Here is a 19,276-nt window from a genome sequence, read left to right on the forward strand (position 1 = left end):
GGAATCGCTAAATTAATCGTCCTCCAACAATCTCTGTCTCACTTTCCCGATCAATTTCTTCTAAAATTATGTGTACATCTGTATATCTAGACTTAGATTTAGCTTTCCCTGACTTAGTCGCCATACTGATTGATATATAAACAGCTGAAGATGCTCTTTACCAAAACAACGCTGTGCGTAACATGCTTTGCTCCTTCCGGTATGAAACTTCAATGGAGATTTGACCCTCTTTACGCCGGAGTTTACTACATGGGTTGGTCTTCCAACACATACACATTACATATTGCCGTTTACCTCAGCTCATTGGCTATCTACCCAGCTAGATTTCAAGATGATCAGTGGTCATTGGGTTAAAATACAGTCAATCAACGAAACAGCGGTCATATCATTGCTGCACAATGATGTCATTACTTGTTGTCTTCAAATCGGTTTCTTTCAGTCGATACTTCCCGCGAAATGGCCCATCAAGTTTAGTTGTGTTACAAACAAACCAGTTGATTGCAATGAAACCAAACATGACTGGAAAAGACTGTGTATTTACATTGAATGTGTCGTCGAAAATAGAATGAGACGGAATTCACGACACAAGCGGTTCACAAAATGTTTCGTGTTCGGCTATAAAAATAGATTTGATCAAACAAAAGACCATTCATTGTGTAACAATGAGCATTAGGATTGCAAACAGAGGAAGATCGTGAAAGGTAAACAATTTATTTTATTGCAGTTTGTGATTTTGTTACGCCTGTGCTGGTTGAAAGTTGTTTTTTATGGGGCTCTATCCTCAGATAATCGCATCGTATTCTTTCGCAGTAAATCCTTTTTTAAATCTGACAACGCAGTTGGATAAGCAAGATTCTAGGCTTTCGAAACATGTGAGACACTTGTATTTTCATGAATGTTTAATATGACTATTTATGTAGCGATCACCGTATGTTGTCGAATTTCATCCCGCTAACGGGTTCGGTGCGCAGAGAGTTTAAAGTGTTTAGAAACATATTCTGTTCTTATTTACAATAAAAGTAATACATTATTTACCATTCATTTCCATTGGGCACAAAATAATCTGAAACATAAGCAAAACAAACAGCAAATGCATCGAACAAGTTTGTAGAGTCACAAGCTTGATGTAGTCATTGCGTACTATGAATATGGGACCAAATACATTTTACTACCTTAATACACAAAAGTGAATTTGTCCCAAAACTCTCCTAAAATGGGGGGACGATGTCCCAATAGTTTTGGAGCTCACTGTATTTCCCTCAAAACATCAGTGAGAGTGAAAGCCACCCTGTTGTGTTGGAAATGGTTTCCCATGAGAAACTATGGTACAAGCCTGCCCTCAACTGTTCATTTGAGAGACGACACCCAATGCTGGATCAGAGACACACAAGGTCACTAAAGAGAGATAATCTTTGCTCTGTGTTGACATCAAATGAATCATGTTGTAGCTTTAATACAATTGAAAATGACATTGTCTGAGAACCAAAAGCAGAGGTGACAGGGGTAATTAATAATCAGTTAGTATATATGTATTACACAGTCGTTACACCGCTGAACTCTGTGCTTCCTTTTTATATTGCAGGAGTACACTTACAGGGCATGAGAGCTAGTCTAAGTCATCTAAGATATAGAACTTTAGCGATCTAACACTCTAGTTTAAGAGTGTTGTTTTGGCTCTGTACCGACTTCTTGCTTTCGGACAAGCTAAACACCTTCTTTCGTCGCTTTGAGGATAAAACCGTGCCACGGACACGGCCAGCTACCAAGGACTGTGGGCTCCCCTTCTTCGTGGCTGATGTAAGACATTTTATTGTGTTAACTCTCGCAAGGCTGCTGGCCGAGACGGCATCCCTAGCCGTGTCCTCAGAGCATGCGCAGACCAGCTGGCTGGAGTGTTTACAGACATATTCAATCTCTCCCTATCCCAGTCTGCTGTCCCCACATGATGGCCACCATTGTTCCTGTACCCAAGAAAGCAAAGGTAACTGAACTAAATGACTATTGCCCCGTAGCACTTACTTCTGTCAACATGAAGTGCTTTGAGAGACTATTCAAGGATCACCTCTACCTTATTGGACACCCGAGAGTCCCACTTCAATTTGCCTCCCGCCCCAATAGATCCACAGATGGTGTAATCGCCATCCCACTGCCCACTGCCCACTGCCCTATCCCATCTGGACAAGAGGAATACGTAAGTAAGAATGCAGTTCATTGACTATAGCTCAGCATTCAACACTACCTGTCCTTCAGGACACCTACAGCATGATGTCACAGGCCAAAAAAATCATCAAGGACAACAACCACCCGAGTCACTGCCTGTTCACACCGCCACCATCCAGAAGGCGAGGTCAGTACAGGTGCATCAACGCTGAGACCTAGAGACTGAAAAACAACATCTATCTCAAGGCCACCAGACTGTTAAATACGCCATCACTAGTACATTAGAGGCTGCTGCCCAATATACATAGACTTGAAATCACTAACCACTTTAATAATGTTTACATATTTTGCATTACTCATCTCATATGTATATACTGTATTGTATTCTGTTCTGCTGTATCTTAGTCTATGCCGCTCTGACATTGCGCGTACAAATATTTATATATTCTTAATTCCATTCCTTCACTTAGATTTATGTGTATTGTATGTATTATTGTGAAATTGTTAGATATTACTTGTTAGATACTACTACACTCTAGGAGCTAGAATCACAAGCATTTCGCAACACTCGCAATAACATCTGCTAAACACGCGTACGTGACCAATAACATTTGATTTAATATGAGTGTATCTCAATAGTCTAAATTGGCTGGCTCTTGGAATCAGCACACATACCCGCGTCTTCAGATCACTGCAGATTAAGGAGAGAAGCTACAAGAAGGTGAGATGCACAGCTGAAGACGCATCATGATGCACTTGTACACTGTCATTCCTATGTCAAAAGGGCAGTTGTAAGTGTTACCAACAAAAAACAATCCCCACTGGAAGCTCATCTCAAAGTTTATAGCTAGAGACATGTGAAGCAGACATAATCTACAGAACATAAGGTAACAATATGCAACAAATAAGGTAACATACACAATAATGATTTTGAGTAAGGATGAAAACATTCTATGAGCTTGGCAGTCCTCTTTGTCTTTTTGTCTTTTTGTACAGGAGACACAGGATATATTTCACTACAATCCATTCATATAAGTTGATCCTGAGGTTTGAGACGTAACCATGTCAATGGCTGTCTTTTGGCACCAGTGTAGCCCCAAATCAGTCCCAAAATGCTGGGTATTGTTCTAGCTCTTCTGGCCAGTCCAGGTGGGACCTGATCTTCACCAGTCTGGCCACTCCAGGTGTGGGGACAGCTGGCGAGGAGGGATGGCCTCCAAGAAGACCAGAATGAGGATCTCCCTGTGCTCCACTCGCTGCCGGTTAGTGGCCAGCTTCATCTCTAAAGAGCACCAGTTTCTGAGGAGGTAGTGGCTGCTGACCAAGGAGACGGTCCGGCAGCTACTTTATTGTCCACAATGCCCTTCCCCAACTGGAAGTCTCTTCTGTGCAGACACAAGCGCAGGAAAGGGGGACCTCCTTGTTCGAGCTTGGGCAGGTCCTCCTACACCTCCCAGCGCTTGTCTTTCCCGCTGTAGGGCGTAGTACCGGTACTGTCCCTTGTTGTTCCAAAACACGACCTCCTCCAACCAGCCGTGAGGGATGTGGAACAGAGCCAGATGATAGTGGCCAGCCAGGTGATGTAGCAGAACCACCAGCATGAAGAGCTGGAGGCCCATGGAGGTGGAGACAAACTAAATGAAACCTGCATCTGCAGGAGGCCCAGAGAGGTGTTGACAAACTAAATTAATCCTGGGCCCGCAGGAGGCCCAGAGAGGTGTAGACAAACAAAATGAATCCTGTGTCCGCAGGAGACCAAGAGAGGTGTAGACAAACTAAATGAATTCTGTGTCCACAGGAGGCCAAGAGAGGTGTAGACAAACTAAATGAATCCTGTGTCCACAGGAGACCAAGAGAGGTGTAGACAAACTAAATGAATCCTGTGTCCACAGGAGACCAACAGGTGTAGACAAACTAAATGAATCCTGTGTCCACAGGAGACCAACAGGTGTAGACAAACTAAATGAATCCTGTGTCCACAGGAGACCAAGAGAGGTGTAGACAAACTAAATGAATCCTGTGTCCACAGGAGGCCAAGAGAGGTGTAGACAAACTAAATGAATCCTGTGTCCACAGGAGACCAAGAGAGGTGTAGACAAACTAAATTAATCCTGTGTCCACAGGAGGCCCAGAGAAGTGTAGACAAACTAAATGAATCCTGTGTCCACAGGAGGCCCAGAGAGGTGTAGACAAACAAAATTAATCCTGCATTCACAGAACAATGCATGTGGACGTATTTGCAACGTAATCCCTCAAAAGGTACAGTACCAAAACATGACATTAACTTATTGATTCCGTTTTGCCCAGTTATGAAACCAAGCGTTGTCGCAACTGCATTGTAAAATAAGCTATTGTATGAGCAGATACCTTTTCAGGGGCCAAGGGAATTATTCCATTATCATAAGTTCACTGTTAATAACCAAACGTAATTCTATCTATTACTCTAAGGTCCTTTTCCAAGTAGTCGATCCTGCAGTTGTGAAACATGATCTCAAAACCAGTCTGCTGATTGCGATCTACTCCTGTTAAGTTGCAAATCCCTCAGGTGCACAAGTGTATTCAGACTGGTTAGATCCACAAATAAATCTGAGAGATTCGATTCAAGCTTGAAGCATTGAAGGAACTTAAAAGTAGCTCCCAGCAAAGACTGACCCGCACAGGATAAATCAAATCAAGTCGAATTTTATTTGTCACATACACATGGTTAGCAGATGTTAATGCGAGTGTAGCGAAATGCTTGTGCTTCTAGTTCCGACAATGCAGTGATAACCAACAAGTAATCTAACTAACAATTCCAAAACTACTGTCTTATACACAGTGTAAGGGGATAAGGAATATGTACATAAGGATATATGAATGAGTGATGGTACAGAGCAGCATACAGTAGATGGTATCGAGTACAATATATACATATGAGATGAGTGTGTAGACAAAGTAAACAAAGTGGCATAGTTAAAGTGGCTAGTGATACATGTATTACATAAGGATGCAGTCGATGATGTAGAGTACAGTATATACATATGCATATGAGATGAATAATGTAGGGTAAGTAACATTATATAAGGTAGCATTGTTTAAAGTGGCAAGTAATATATTTACATCATTTCCCATCAATTCCCATTATTAAAATGGCTGGAGTTGGGTCAGTGTCAATGACAGTGTGTTGGCAGCAGCCACTCAATGTTAGTGGTGGCTGTTTAACAGTCTGATGGCCTTGAGATAGAAGCTGTTTTTCAGTCTCTCGGTCCCAGCTTTGATGCACCTGTACTGACCTCGCCTTCTGGATGATAGCGGGGTGAACAGGCAGTGGTTCGGGTGGTTGATGTCCTTGATGATCTTTATGGCCTTCCCGTAACATCGGGTGGTGTAGGTGTCCTGGAGGGCAGGTAGTTTGCCCACGGTGATGCGTTGTGCAGTCCTCACTACCCTCTGGAGAGCCTTACAGTTGAGGGCGGAGCAGTTGCCGTACCAGGCGGTGATACAGCCCGCCAGGATGCTCTCGATTGTGCATCTGTAGAAGTTTGTGAGTGCTTTTGGTGACAAGCCGAATTTCTTCAGCCTCCTGAGGTTGAATAGGCGCTGCTGCGCCTTCTTCACGACGCTGTCAGTGTGAGTGGACCAATTCAGTTTGTCTGTGATGTGTATGCCGAGGAACTTAAAACTAGCTACCCTCTCCACTACTGTTCCATCGATGTGGATAGGGGGGTGTTCCCTCTGCTGTTTCCTGAAATCCACAATCATCTCCTTAGTTTTGTTGACGTTGAGTGTGAGGTTATTTTCCTGACACCACACTCCGAGGGCCCTCACCTCCTCCCTGTAGGCCGTCTCGTCGTTGTTGGTAATCAAGCCTACCACTGTTGTGTCGTCCGCAAACTTGATGATTGAGTTGGAGGCGTGCGTGGCCACGCAGTCGTGGGTGAACAGGGAGTACAGGAGAGGGCTCAGAACGCACCCTTGTGGGGCCCCCGTGTTGAGGATCAGCGGGGAAGAGATGTTGTTGCCTACCCTCACCACCTGGGGGCGGCCCGTCAGGAAGTCCAGTACCCAGTTGCACAGGGCGGTGTCGAGACCCAGGGTCTCGAGCTTGATGACGAGCTTGGAGGGTACTATGGTGTTGAATGCCGAGCTGTAGTCGATGAACAGCATTCTCACATAGGTATTCCTCTTGTCCAGGTGGGTTAGGGCAGTGTGCAGTGTGGTTGAGATTGCATCGTCTGTGGACCTATTTGGGCGGTAAGCAAATTGGAGTGGGTCTAGGGTGTCAGGTAGGGTGGAGGTGATATGGTCCTTGACTAGTCTCTCAAAGCACTTCATGATGACGGAAGTGAGTGCTACGGGGCGGTAGTCGTTTAGCTCAGTTACCTTAGCTTTCTTGGGAACAGGAACAATGGTGGCCCTCTTGAAGCATGTGGGAACAGCAGACTGGTATAGGGATTGATTGAATATGTCCGTAAACACACCGGCCAGCTGGTCCGCGCATGCTCTGAGGGCGCGGCTGGGGATGCCGTCTGGGCCTGCAGCCTTGCGAGGGTTAACACGTTTAAATGTCTTACTCACCTCGGCTGCAGTGAAGGAGAGACCGCATGTTTTTGTTGCAGGCCGTGTCCGTGGCACTGTATTGTGCTCAAAGCGGGCAAAAAAGTTATTTAGTCTGCCTGGGAGCAAGACATCCTGGTCCGTGACTGGGCTGGGTTTCTTCTTGTAGTCCGTGATTGACTGTAGACCCTGCAACATGCCTCTTGTGTCTGAGCCATTGAATTGAGATTCCACTTTGTCTCTGTACTGACGCTTAGCTTGTTTAATAGCCTTGCGGAGGGAATAGCTGCATTGTTTATATTCGGACATGTTACCATACACCTTGCCCTGATTGAAAGCAGTGGTTCGCGCTTTCAGTTTCACGCGAATGCTGCCATCAATCCACGGTTTCTGGTTTTGGAATGTTTTTATCGTTGCTATGGGAACGACATCTTCGACGCACGTTCTAATGAACTCACACACCGAATCAGCGTATTCGTCAATATTTCCATCTGACGCAATACGAAACATGTCCCAGTCCACGTGATGGAAGCAGTCTTGGAGTGTAGAGTCAGCTTGGTCTGACCAGCATTGGACAGACCTCAGCGTGGGAGCCTCTTGTTTTAATTTCTGCCTGTAGGCAGGGATCAGCAAAATGGAGTCGTGGTCAGCTTTCCCGAAAGGGGGGGCGGGGCAGGGCCTTATATGCGTCGCGGAAGTTAGAGTAACAATGATCCAAGGTTTTACCACCCCTGGTTGTGCAATCGATATGCTGATAAAATGTAGGGAGTCTTGTTTTCAGATTAGCTTTGTTAAAATCCCCAGCTACAATGAATGCAGCCTCCGGATAAATGGTTTCCAGTTTGCAAAGAGTTAAATAAAGTTTGTTCAGAGCCATCGATGTGTCTGCTTGGGGGGGGGGGGTATATACGGCTGTGATTATAATCGAAGAGAATTCTCTTGGAAGATACTGCGGTCTACATTTGATTGTGAGGAATTCTAAATCAGGTGAACAGAAGGATTTGAGTTCCTGTATGTTTCCTTCATCACACCATGTCCCGTTAGTCATGAGGCATACGCCCCCGCCACTCTTTTTCCAGAGATATGTATGTTTCTGTCGGCGCGATGCGTGGAGAAACCCGTTGGCTGCACCGCCCTGGGTAGCGTCTTCCCAGTAAGCCATGTTCCATGAAGCAGAGAACGTTGCAGTCTCTGATGTCCCTCTGGAATGCCACCCTTGCTCGGATTTCGTCAACCTTGTTGTCGAGAGACTGGACATTGGCAAGAAGAATGCTGGGAAGTGGTGCGCGATGTGCCCTTTTTCAGAGTCTGACCAGAACACCGCCGCGTTTCCCTCTTTTTCGGAGTCGTTTCCTTGGGTCCCTGCATGCGATCCATTCCGTTGTCCTGTTTGTAAGGCAGAACACAGGATCCGCGTCGCGGAAAACATATTCTTGGTCGTACTGATGGTGAGTTGACGCTGATCTTATATTCAGTAGTTCTTCTCGACTGTATGTAATGAAACCTAAGATGACCTGGGGTACTAATGTAAGAAATAACACGTAAAAAAACAAAAAACTGCAGTTTCCTAGGAAAGCGAAGCGAGGCGGCCATCTCAGTCGGCGCCTCACTGTCCTGAAAAGAGACTGTCCCTTCCGTATGCAGGCCCAAGCCTGGGTTCGGGCCACCATTGCCCCCAATGAGAGTCATGGGCCTCATGCCAGGGCTTATGTAGAGCTATGTCAGTCCCCGAGGTATGCTGCCAAATAAACACGTCAGATTGAGCTCAATCTTGGATTCTGGAGGGAACTTCAGGTCTCCAACAGGCATATTGTTTTGAACTAAGGTGAGCAAAAGATAATGCCTCACTGTTCACCAGTGGATTCACCTCCAGAATGAGGTACTCAAAGCAGCACAGATCAAATACATGTAATTATTGGATTTCAGATATGTGGCCTAGGTTTAAAACCTATAAAGGCACAGTATTTCAAATCCAGTTCTTCCAGGTTTTTCATGCCACAGAATTGGCTATGATGTATGCTAAGAATATTATTGTATATCCATGAGAATACCATTAACCACAAGATAGGACTGTGTTGAGTTTTACAAAGGGGATGTGACTCTAGTACTGTCCAAAGAAACAGACAAACTCTGGAGATTCCTCAAGACCCAAACTCAGATCAATAAATATTTGTCGAACATTTTTGAATAGCAGACATTGAGAAGTTGATATGGTCCGTTGTCAATGAAACACAAGAAGTTGAGAGCTGATAGAGTCAACATGCTCCTGACAGAATTCAAATGATTCCACTTGGCTGACCCCCGACTGCAGTAGTTGCATCTGCAGTACATCATTTAGAGGTATGCTAAGAGATGAAATGTTTTTAAAACCATCAAAACACACCTCTACCTATGGTCTTCAGACGACGGGAAGTCAAGACAACATCTTGAAGACTATAGAAACTTGGGTCATCATGAATAGAACCACTAGAGGTGGTGCAGTTTGGGATCCTCAAAGTGGCAATGTTGCCTGACAGGTGCAGGGAATTATTAACATACAATAAACCTCTGACAAGCTGTTCATGGCTACCGGTTTCATCACAGCAAATGCATCTACAGCTACTGCAGAGAACAAACATTGTAATCTTAACTGTTTAAGAGTATGTGAATCTTTGAACAGATTGGAATAAATGGATAAGATCAAAGAGCAAGTAAGACTCTGTGTCTGAACTTCCGACGGTATAGATGCAGATTTGCCTCAGATGAACCTGAAGACACAGCTACAGGAAATGCAGCTCAATGTGACAGCTGAGACAGTAGACAGAGACTATAATTGTCCCAGTATCAATGTTGACAGGAAACCTCCCCCCCACACACACACCGGAAGGACACAGGAGGTTTTATTTCAGATTCATCTCAACTTCTTCAAATTCTTATCTTACAGAAAGGTCTTTGACTATGCTTCTGTAAGATATCACGTGTTTTTGTTCTACCTTGTTATTTTTAGTACTACATTGTTGGGGTTAGAGCTTCCAAGTGTGTATCTTTAGCGCTCGCTTGATAATGGGAAGAACGTTCTTAGACTTGACTTGAACTGACCTAATGTGACCAGATGGCGGTGCTGTGGACTCACGCAGGGATTGGACTCAGATCTGAGGAAATCGAGATCATATCATTCACTACTGTGCATCTTAAACTTTATTGTGAGTACTGAAGTTACATAGAAAAAAATGTACTTACTGTGTCTGAGTGGATTATAGAAGTACAGTAGGGACACTCTTTTCTATGATCAAAACATTGAACGATTTGCTGCCCTCTGTACATTACTCAATATTCCAGCAATATTCTTTCATTGAGCATCATAGTACTTCAGTTAAACAGGAACAAAATACAGTATGAAACTCGATATCATTTACATTAGGCAATTACATACATTTCTCTTTATACGTCCAGAATGATGAATCTACTGAATTAAAAAGTGTTGTAAATCGATACGAAGGTCAGATTTGTGCATCTCTTCAAAATACCATGGTTCGGATAAGAATGATATAGTTACAATTGTAGCATTTCTGAAATAAAGTCAAGGTAGGTATACTGAACAATACTGTATTCAAATACAGGACAGATGTTTTGCCTCCAGAATATCAATAACATGATGTTGGACACCCTGTACAGAAACACATAAACGACATTTAAACATTTGAACAAACCCTTCCATAGAGTGTTATAGATTACAAAGATCCATATTGATATTATCTTGCTTCAATGCACATTTTGAATTGTATAAACAGCCTACAGTGTCTTGTTCTGCTACTTGACAATCTCTTGACTTTCTACATCACTTGACACCGTGTTCCATTTGGCCTCAACAGGACAACCATGTATAAGTAATGCAAACTATAACGCTCTAGATTATACATTTCATTTAAAATATATACACCACATACTTTCTTAGTAATATTGCACAAAAGGACTCCGATGGATCATGAACGATGGATTCAAACGAGGATAGAGCGAAGGGGTACAAATGGGGACAGTTTAGATACATTCACAGCTGCAGGAAGAGGTGGGTCAGGAGAGTTCTGCAGTTGGGTGGGGGGGGGACTTGGATGAGTACACAAAATATCACCAGGAAGAGAAATCATCAGTGAATGTGTAAGATGACACAGAGGTACTGTAACATGAAATGCTCCGCCTTCATCTAGTGGGTGAACTTTGACAGGTTGCTGTTTGATGTCTACTTTGGTGGTCTTTACTGAATGAGTTTGATAAGACTAATAGGCTGTGATTCTTACTGTACCGATGCACTGAAACTGTCATCCTTTTATCATACAGTAGGGGGCAGAAGATGATGCATTATGAATTCACTCGTACACCATACACATACATACACAACCACCATTGTTAAAAACGTATCAGACACACGCACATGGGGAAAGGGAAACAGCGACACACACTTTATACACCGGTAGACGTATACACACACGCGAGACAGACTCATAGCCAATAGGCCACAGCCACACACACAGAGAAAGAACAGGTTTATGTGCGGCAGCACCCAGCACTTTTCATCTCCTTGTTGACATAATCTTCAAGCTGAAACGTTGGTTCATCAGGCTCCTTCAGTGACCTGTGCTTCAGCTCTCTGAGAGAAAAGAGAAAAACAAAGGGCAGAGAAAGAAAGAAAGAAAGAAAGAAAGAAAGAAAGAAAGAAAGAAAGAAAGAAAGAAAGAAAGAAAGAAAGAAAGAAAGAAGAAAAGGACGGGGAGATTCAATCTCGTTTCAGCATATTTACTGCATAGGTTTATTTTTCATTCTGTGTTTATTTCGAAATCACATGTATGACAAAACAAAAAGGCATTGATTGACATGTCATCTCTAGAGAACACAGCAGTGGTAAACATCCTACTCACCTGGCCACAGCTGTAAATGCCAGCTCCACGTTCAGGCCAGATTTAGCACTGGTCTCCATGAAGGGCACAGCAAACTCCTGCACAGGGTAGAGTGAGAGTCCACCAAATTTTAGGGTATTAAGTACCTGGTGTGTTTGTGTGTGTTTTGTGTGAATGCAATATTGTGAAAAGCCGATAAATAAAACTGTTGCTGACCCCCCCCCCCCAAAAAAAATCCCATTGCATGGAAATATCGTTCTATAGGTTAATTTGCATAATTTTCATTACAAGTGCAGCAGGTTGTGAACTCTGCAAACAATGTTTCCACTCTGAGCCTGCCTGCCAGGGTTAGTCCTACAAAGCCAAAGCCCCCTGATGGGTATTATACAAGAAATTGCTCAAAGCTGCTAATGAGAACCGTGTGTGTGTGTGTGTGTGTGTGTGTGTGTGTGTGTGTGTGTGTGTGTGTGTGTGTGTGTGTGTGTGTGTGTGTGTGTGTGTGTGTGTGTGTGTGTGTGTGTGTGTGTGTGTGTGTGTGTGTGTGTGTGTGTGTGTGTGTGTGTGTGTGTGTGTCCCACATCTGATGCTATGGGGTAATGATGTTAGGGACACTATAGGATGAATCACAATAATTGTTTGCTAAAATAGTAACTGCTTGCCAAAAATGTACTCTTTGTAATGGCAATCCTGGGTATAGGTAACAATCCTTCATATTAACTGCCTACATTATTACACATATTATTTGTGAATTGTGGAAATTAAGATACGCACATTTTTTAAATATGTACATGTATTTTTTAGAACTATATATGATACAAAACGAGGTGAGGGCATTGGAAATTATTTTGGCGGTTGATCGGCTTCTGTTCTGTGGGTGGCACTGTGTGCTCTTTTCGAAGTATGAGTCCCGGTCTCTCGGGCCCTGGGATCCGGGAGAACGGGGTGGTCTGCCGGTCACTAGAATGACAACCCAATTTGGGATGGTGGGGATTGGTTTAGCGGGTGGAACAGTGCAGAACAATTGGAGGTTTACTTGGAGGCAAAGCAAATATTATGGTATAGCTATATGGACACTCAATCACTATGGTACTTTTTAATATTTACGAACATATAGTACCAGTCAAAAGTTTGGACACACCTGCTGATTCAAGAGTTTTTCTTTATTTTTACTATTTTCTACATTGTAGAATAATAGTGAAGACATCAAAACTATGAAATAACACAAATGCAATCATGTAGTAACAAAAAAAGTGTTAGATTCTTCAAAGTAGCCTCCCTTTGCCTTGATGACAGCTTTGCACACTCTTGGCATTCTCTCAACCAGCTTCACCAGTTGTTGGCTTTCAAACAGTTGTTGGCTGCTTTTCCTTCACTCTGCGGTCCAACTCATCAAAAACGATCTCAATTGGGTTGAGGTTGGGTGATTGGGCAGGCCAGGTCATCTGATGCAGCACTCCATCACTCTCCTTCTTGGTCAAATAGCCCTTACACAGTCTGGAGGTGTGTTGGGTCATTGTGTGTCCTTCTCACCCCCTCACCCCCCCTTTAAGATTTAGATGTACTATTGTAAAGTGACTGTTCCACTGGATGTCATAAGGTGAATGCACCAATTTGTAAGTCGCTCTGGATAAGAGCGTCTGCTAAATGACTTAAATGTAAATTGTCCTGTTGAAAAACATATGAAAGTCCCACTAAGTGCAACCCAGATGGGATGGCGTATCGCTGCAGAATGCTATGGTAGCCATGCTGGTTAAGTGTGCCTTGAATTCTAAATAAATCACTGACAGTGTCACCAGCGAAGCACCCTCCCACCATCACACCTCCTCCTCCATGCTTCACGGTGGGAACAACACGTGCGGAGATCCTCCGTTCACCTACTCTGTATCTCACAAAGACACAGCGGTTGGAACCAAAAATCCAAAGGACAGATTTCCACCGATCTAATGTCCATTGCTTGTGTTTCTTGGCCCAAGGAAGTCTCTTCTAATTATTGGTGTCCTTTATTAGTGGTTGCTTTGCAGCAATTCGAGGCCTGATTCACCTAGTCTCCTCTGAACAGTTGATGTTGAGATGTATCCGTTACTTGAACTCTGTGAAGCATTTATTTGGGCTGCAATCTGAGATGCTGTTAACTCTAATGAACTTGTCCTCTGCAGCAGAGGTAACTCTGGGTATTTCATTCCTGTGGCGGTCCTCATGAGAGCCACTTTCATCATAGCGCTTGATGGTATTTGCGACAGTCCTTGAAGAAGTTTTAAAAGTTCATGAAATTTTACGCATTGACAGACCTTCATGTCTTAAAGTAATGATGGACTGTAATTTCTCTTTGCTTATTTGAGCTGTTCTTGCATTAATATGGACTTGGTATTTTACCAAATAGGGCTATATTCTGTATACACACGCCTACCTTGTCACAACACAACTGATTGACTCAATTGCATTAAGAAGGAAATAAATTCCACAATTAACCTTTAACAAGGCACGTCTGCTAATTGAAATGCATTCCAGGGGACTACCTCATGAAGCTGGATGAGAGAACGCTAAGAGTGTGCAAAGCTGTCATCGAGGCAAAGGGTGGCTACTTTGAAGAATCTCAAATTTAAAATATATTTTGATTTGTTTAACACTTTTTTAGTTACTTCATGATTCTATATGTGTTATTTAATAGTTTTGATGTCTTCACTATTCTACAATGTAGAAAATAGTAAAAATGATTAGGTGTGTCCAAACTTTTGACTGGTACTGTAAATATCTATACGTTTCCACTCCAAGAATGAGAACGGTAAATTACTGTAATTAATAAATGCATTCATAGAAATGTAAACTAAATTACAGGGATTAACGGTACATTTACTACTGGTGACATATGTAATGGGGAATTGATCAAAATCTAAAATCAATGGGAAAACAACTCACGCAAGGAAACAATGAATGTCCAGCATCACTTCTCTGGACGGCTCTGACTTAGAATACGTGGACAACTACAAATACCTAGGTGTCTGGTTAGACTGTAAACTTTCCTTCCAGACTCACATTAAGCATCTCCAATCCAAAATTAAATCTAGAATCTGCTTTCTATATCGCAACAAAGCATCCTTCACTCATGCTGCCAAACATACCCTCGTAAAACTGACCATCCTACCGATCCTCGACTTCGGCGATGTCATCTATAAAATATCCTCCAACACTCTACTCATCAAATTGGATGTAGTCTATCACAGTGCCATCCATTTTGTCACCAAAGTCCCATATACTACCCACCACTGCGACCTGTACGCTCTCGTTGGTTGGCCCTCGCTTCATACTCATCGCAAAACCCACTGGCTACAGGTTATCTACAAGTCTCTGCTAGGTAAAGCCCCGCCTTATCTCAGCTCACTGGTCACCATAGCAGCACCCACTCATAGCACGCGCTCTAGCAGGTATATTTTACTGGTCACCCCCAAAGCCAATTCCTCATTTGGTAGCCTTTCCTTGCAGGGTAGCCTAGTGGTTAGAGTGTTGGACTAGTAACTGGAAGGTTGCAAGTTCAAATCCCCGAGCTGACAAGGTACAAAGGTACAAATCTGTTGTTCTGCCCCTGAACAGGCAGTTAACACACTGTTCCTAGGCCGTCATTGAAAATAAGAATTTGTTCTTAACTGACTTGCCTAGTTAAACAAAGGTAAAATACATTTTAAAAATGACTGGAACGAACTGCAAAAATCACTGAAGATGGAGACTCATATCTCCCTCACAGAGCAGCTCACAGATCACTGCACCCGTACATAGCCCATCTGTAAACAGTCCATCTATCTACCTCATCCCCATACTGTATTTATTTATTTATCTTGCTCCTTTGCACCCTAGTATCTCTACTTGCACATTCATCTTCTGCACATCTACCATTCCAGTGTTTAATTGCTATATTGTAATTATTTCTCCACCATGGCCTATTTATTGCCTTAACTCCCTCATTTGCACTCACTGTATATAGACTTTTTCTACTGACTGTATGTTTGTGTATTCCATGTGTAACTCTGTGTTGTTGTATGTGTCGCACTGCTTTGCTTTATCTTGGCCAGGTCGCAGTTGTAAATGAGAACTTGTTCTCAACTAGCCTACATGGTTATATACAGTTACTTTCCTATTGGACCCATCGCTATGCCATTTCTCTCCTCTTTAATTTGTTTTCATATGTTGTTTTCCTAGGTCCGCTGTTTAGAATGGTGTTTTCCTAGGTCCCCTGTTTAGAATGGTGTTTTCCTAGGTCCGCTGTTTAGAATGGTGTTTTCCTAGGTCCCCTGTTTAGAATGGTGTTTTCCTAAGTCCGCTGTTTAGAATGGTGTTCTCCCAGGTCCGCTGTTTAGAATGGTGTTCTCCCAGGTCCGCTGTTTAGAATGGTGTTCTCCCAGGTCCGCTGTTTAGAATGGTGTTCTCCCAGGTCCGCTGTTTAGAATGGTGTTCTCCCAGGTCCGCTGTTTAGAATGGTGTTCTCCCAGGTCCGCTGTTTAGAATGGTGTTTTCCTAGGTACTCTGTTTAGAATGGTGTTTTCCTAGGTCCTCTGTTTAGAATGGTGTTTTCATAGGTCCTCTGTTTAGAATGGTGTTTTCCCAGGTGTGCTGTTTATAATGGTGTTTTCCCAGGTGTGCTGTTTATAATGGTGTTTTCCTAGGTCCGCTGTTTAGAATGGTGTTCTCCCAGGTCCGCTGTTTAGAATGGTGTTTTCCTAGGTTCTCTGTTTAGAATGGTGTTTTCCTAGGTTCTCTGTTTAGAATGGTGTTTTCCTAGGTCCGCTGTTTAGAATGGTGTTTTCCCAGGTCCTCTGTTTAGAATGGTGTTTTCCCAGGTCCTCTGTTTAGAATGGTGTTTTCCTAGGTCCTCTATTTAGAATGGTGTTTTCCCAGGTCCTCTGTTTAGAATGGTGTTTTCCTAGGTCCTCTGTTTAGAATGGTGTTTTCCCAGGTCCTCTGTTTAGAATGGTGTTTTCCTAGGTCTTCTGTTTAGAATGGTGTTTTCATAGGTCCTCTGTTTAGAATGGTGTTTTCCTAGGTCCGCTGTTTAGAATGGTGTTATCCCAGGTGTTCTGTTTAGAATGGTGTTTTCCCAGGTGTGCTGTTTAGAATGGTGTTTTCCCAGGTGTGCTGTTTAGAATGGTGTTTTCCCAGGTGTGCTGTTTAGAATGGTGTTTTCCCAGGTGTGCTGTTTAGAATGGTGTTTTCCCAGGTGTGCTGTTTAGAATGGTGTTTTCCCAGGTGTGCTGTTTAGAATGGTGTTTTCCCAGGTGTGCTGTTTAGAATGGTGTTTTCCCAGGTGTGCTGTTTAGAATGGTGTTTTCCCAGGTGTGCTGTTTAGAATGGTGTTTTCCCAGGTGTGCTGTTTAGAATGGTGTTTTCCCAGGTGTGCTGTTTAGAATGGTGTTTTCCCAGGTGTGCTGTCTAGAATGGTGTTTTCCCAGGTGTGCTGTTCAGAACACTGTTTTCCTGCAAATTTCATTTTGGTAAATGTTTGAAAATGACAGTTTATTGGCTGCCTCATTACATGAGTTACATGTTCTGGTGAGATGCACTATCATAATCTAAATGTGATTTTTGTCATTCTGAACACCGTGGATGGACCCACTAATGTGTTATGCACTCAATGCACATGGGTCCAGTAAATTTCTTAAATGGCCGGTAAATTAAAATCTTCCCGGTCACCTTGTCCGGCGCCACATTTTCCTAACAGAAACCCTGATGTGTGCCTGTGTGCGTGCGTGACAGAGGAGTTTTACTGTGTGTGTGTGCGAGAGTGTTTTGTAGGGATTTTTTTAACGTTATTATTACACAGTCTGACAATAACAAGGGTATCTCACATCCGTCTCCCTTACAGCCATGCACAGTAATTTACTGTTACAAGCCTATGAACTCAGAGCGTACCGATGTGAAAAATACATTTTGCGAACTCACTTCAACGACTCCAAACAAGGCCTCCCGAGTGGCGTAGTGGTCTAAGGCACTGCATCACAGTGCTAGCTGTGCCACTAGATATTCTGGGTTAGAGTCCAGACTCTGTCGCAGCCGACCGTGACCGGGAGACCAATGGGGTGGTGCAGAATTGGCCCAGCGTTGTCCGGGTTATAGGAGGGTTTGTCCAGCAGGGAAGTCCATGTCCCATCTCATACGAGCGACTTCTGTGGTGGGCCGAGTACAGTGCACACTGACACAGTCGTCGGGTGTACAGTGTTTCCTCCGACACATTGGTGCGGCTGGCATCCTGGTTAAGTGAAGCAGTGCGGCTTGGTTGGGTTGTGTTTTGGAGGACGCATGGCTCTTGACCTTCGCCTCTCCCGAGTCCGTACGGGAGTTGCAGCATTGAGACAAGACTGTAACTACCAATTGAATACCATGAAATTGGGTTAAAAAAAGAAGAGAGAAAAAAAAGACTCCGAACAATAACAACAGAAAGTGCACCTATGAATAAATAAGTAGAGAGATCAAGACACACCCGGACTGTCACCCGTCTCTGCAGACTAAAATAGATCGAAACCTAGACATCAAAGGGGTCAATACTGTGTGATTGAGTTGTGTATTTTCTTTCCTAACAGCGCACCTTGGCCAGTTTCTCTCCTTCCTCTCTCTTCACCACTCTCTCGTGTGTTGCATCAGCCTGTAAGAGATCACAAACATCTCCTGAAAACATTCTCTCCTTTCATCTATTCTCTGTTTCATCATCTACTCACATTAACAGCATCCTCTCCTTTATTTTCTGCAGAGACGCATATATCTACCTCCTTTCGCGCTCTCTCCATTGATAGTAATGCACTCATCATCCGTCCATCAATATCTACCTCGTTCTTTCTCTCTCTCAATTCATAGTAATGTACTGACCTTGTTCCCCAGCAGCATTAGCACCACGTCCTGCTGAGCGTACTCATGGATCTCTGTCAGCCATGCCTGGAGAGAGGGAGGGAGAGAGGGAGAGAGAGAGAGAGAGAGATATGTGACTCGTTTCAGGAAACTAGGCGTATGTTGCACATCACTGCTTCATAGGAGAGGCATTTGAATGTAAACAGATTTTTCTATAAAATGTTTTTTGCTGTTGCCTTCCGGAACATGTGAACTATCATGTGCCTTAATAACAAACTTGTATTCCATCTGTAAATACTAATAAAATGGCCGTGGTTATGGCGTTGAACTGAGCGGATTCATTTTTAGTGCTCTCCTGACAATTTCGGCTAAACTTTTTTTCATCTCTTCTTTTACATCCTCGTAACACGAACAGCAATTTTATTGGACAATTTCAGGCGTTTCTACATCCTTGATGAATCGACTTAAACATAGTCCTCCTAAAACAAGAAGAACATATTTCAACGACAATGTAGTCGACGCTAGGCCAGTTAGCCCTGCTAATTCAGCCAGCTCTACTAACACAGTTAGCCCTGCAAGCTCCACACACCACGAGTCCGACATGGCTACCAACGATGTAGACGACCTAAACCAGAAGCAGAACCAAGGGGTTTTAGAAGCAATCTCTGCCATGAGGGAGGACTTTTCCACAAAACTCGAAAGTGTTCTAACAGGGATTAGTGAGGTTAAACGTGACCTTCAAGCCTACTCCACACACTTGGATGAAGCAGTGGAACGCATTAGCATGGTGGAAGATACCGTCGTCACTGTCAAAACAACGACCGAAAAGTTTGGAAAAACAGATGGCAGACCTTACTTCAAAACTAAGCTCGCTCGACAAT

At 43.4% G+C, this 19,276-nt stretch overlaps 1 protein-coding gene and 1 pseudogene across 1 annotated transcript in view; both read right to left on the reverse strand.

The window, feature by feature from the left end:
- Positions 1-3,261: 3,261 nt before the first annotated feature.
- Positions 3,262-8,385, reverse strand: LOC123989621 (annotated as a pseudogene).
- Positions 8,386-9,855: 1,470 nt separating this feature from the next.
- LOC124048219 (ras-related protein Rab-26-like) overlaps positions 9,856-19,276 on the reverse strand; it is a 210,179-nt gene continuing 200,758 nt past the window's right edge. The window contains exons 6-9 of the mRNA XM_046368775.1: positions 18,417-18,482; positions 18,139-18,195; positions 11,589-11,665; positions 9,856-11,320 (exon numbers count right to left, since the gene is read on the reverse strand). Of these exons, the coding sequence (XP_046224731.1) occupies positions 11,218-11,320; positions 11,589-11,665; positions 18,139-18,195; positions 18,417-18,482 (303 nt within the window). The 3' untranslated portion in view covers positions 9,856-11,217. The remainder of the gene's footprint in view (positions 11,321-11,588; positions 11,666-18,138; positions 18,196-18,416; positions 18,483-19,276) is intronic.

Source organism: Oncorhynchus gorbuscha, linkage group LG11 (genome assembly GCF_021184085.1).
Source record: "Oncorhynchus gorbuscha isolate QuinsamMale2020 ecotype Even-year linkage group LG11, OgorEven_v1.0, whole genome shotgun sequence".
In the NCBI taxonomy this organism is placed as follows: Eukaryota; Metazoa; Chordata; class Actinopteri; order Salmoniformes; family Salmonidae; genus Oncorhynchus; species Oncorhynchus gorbuscha.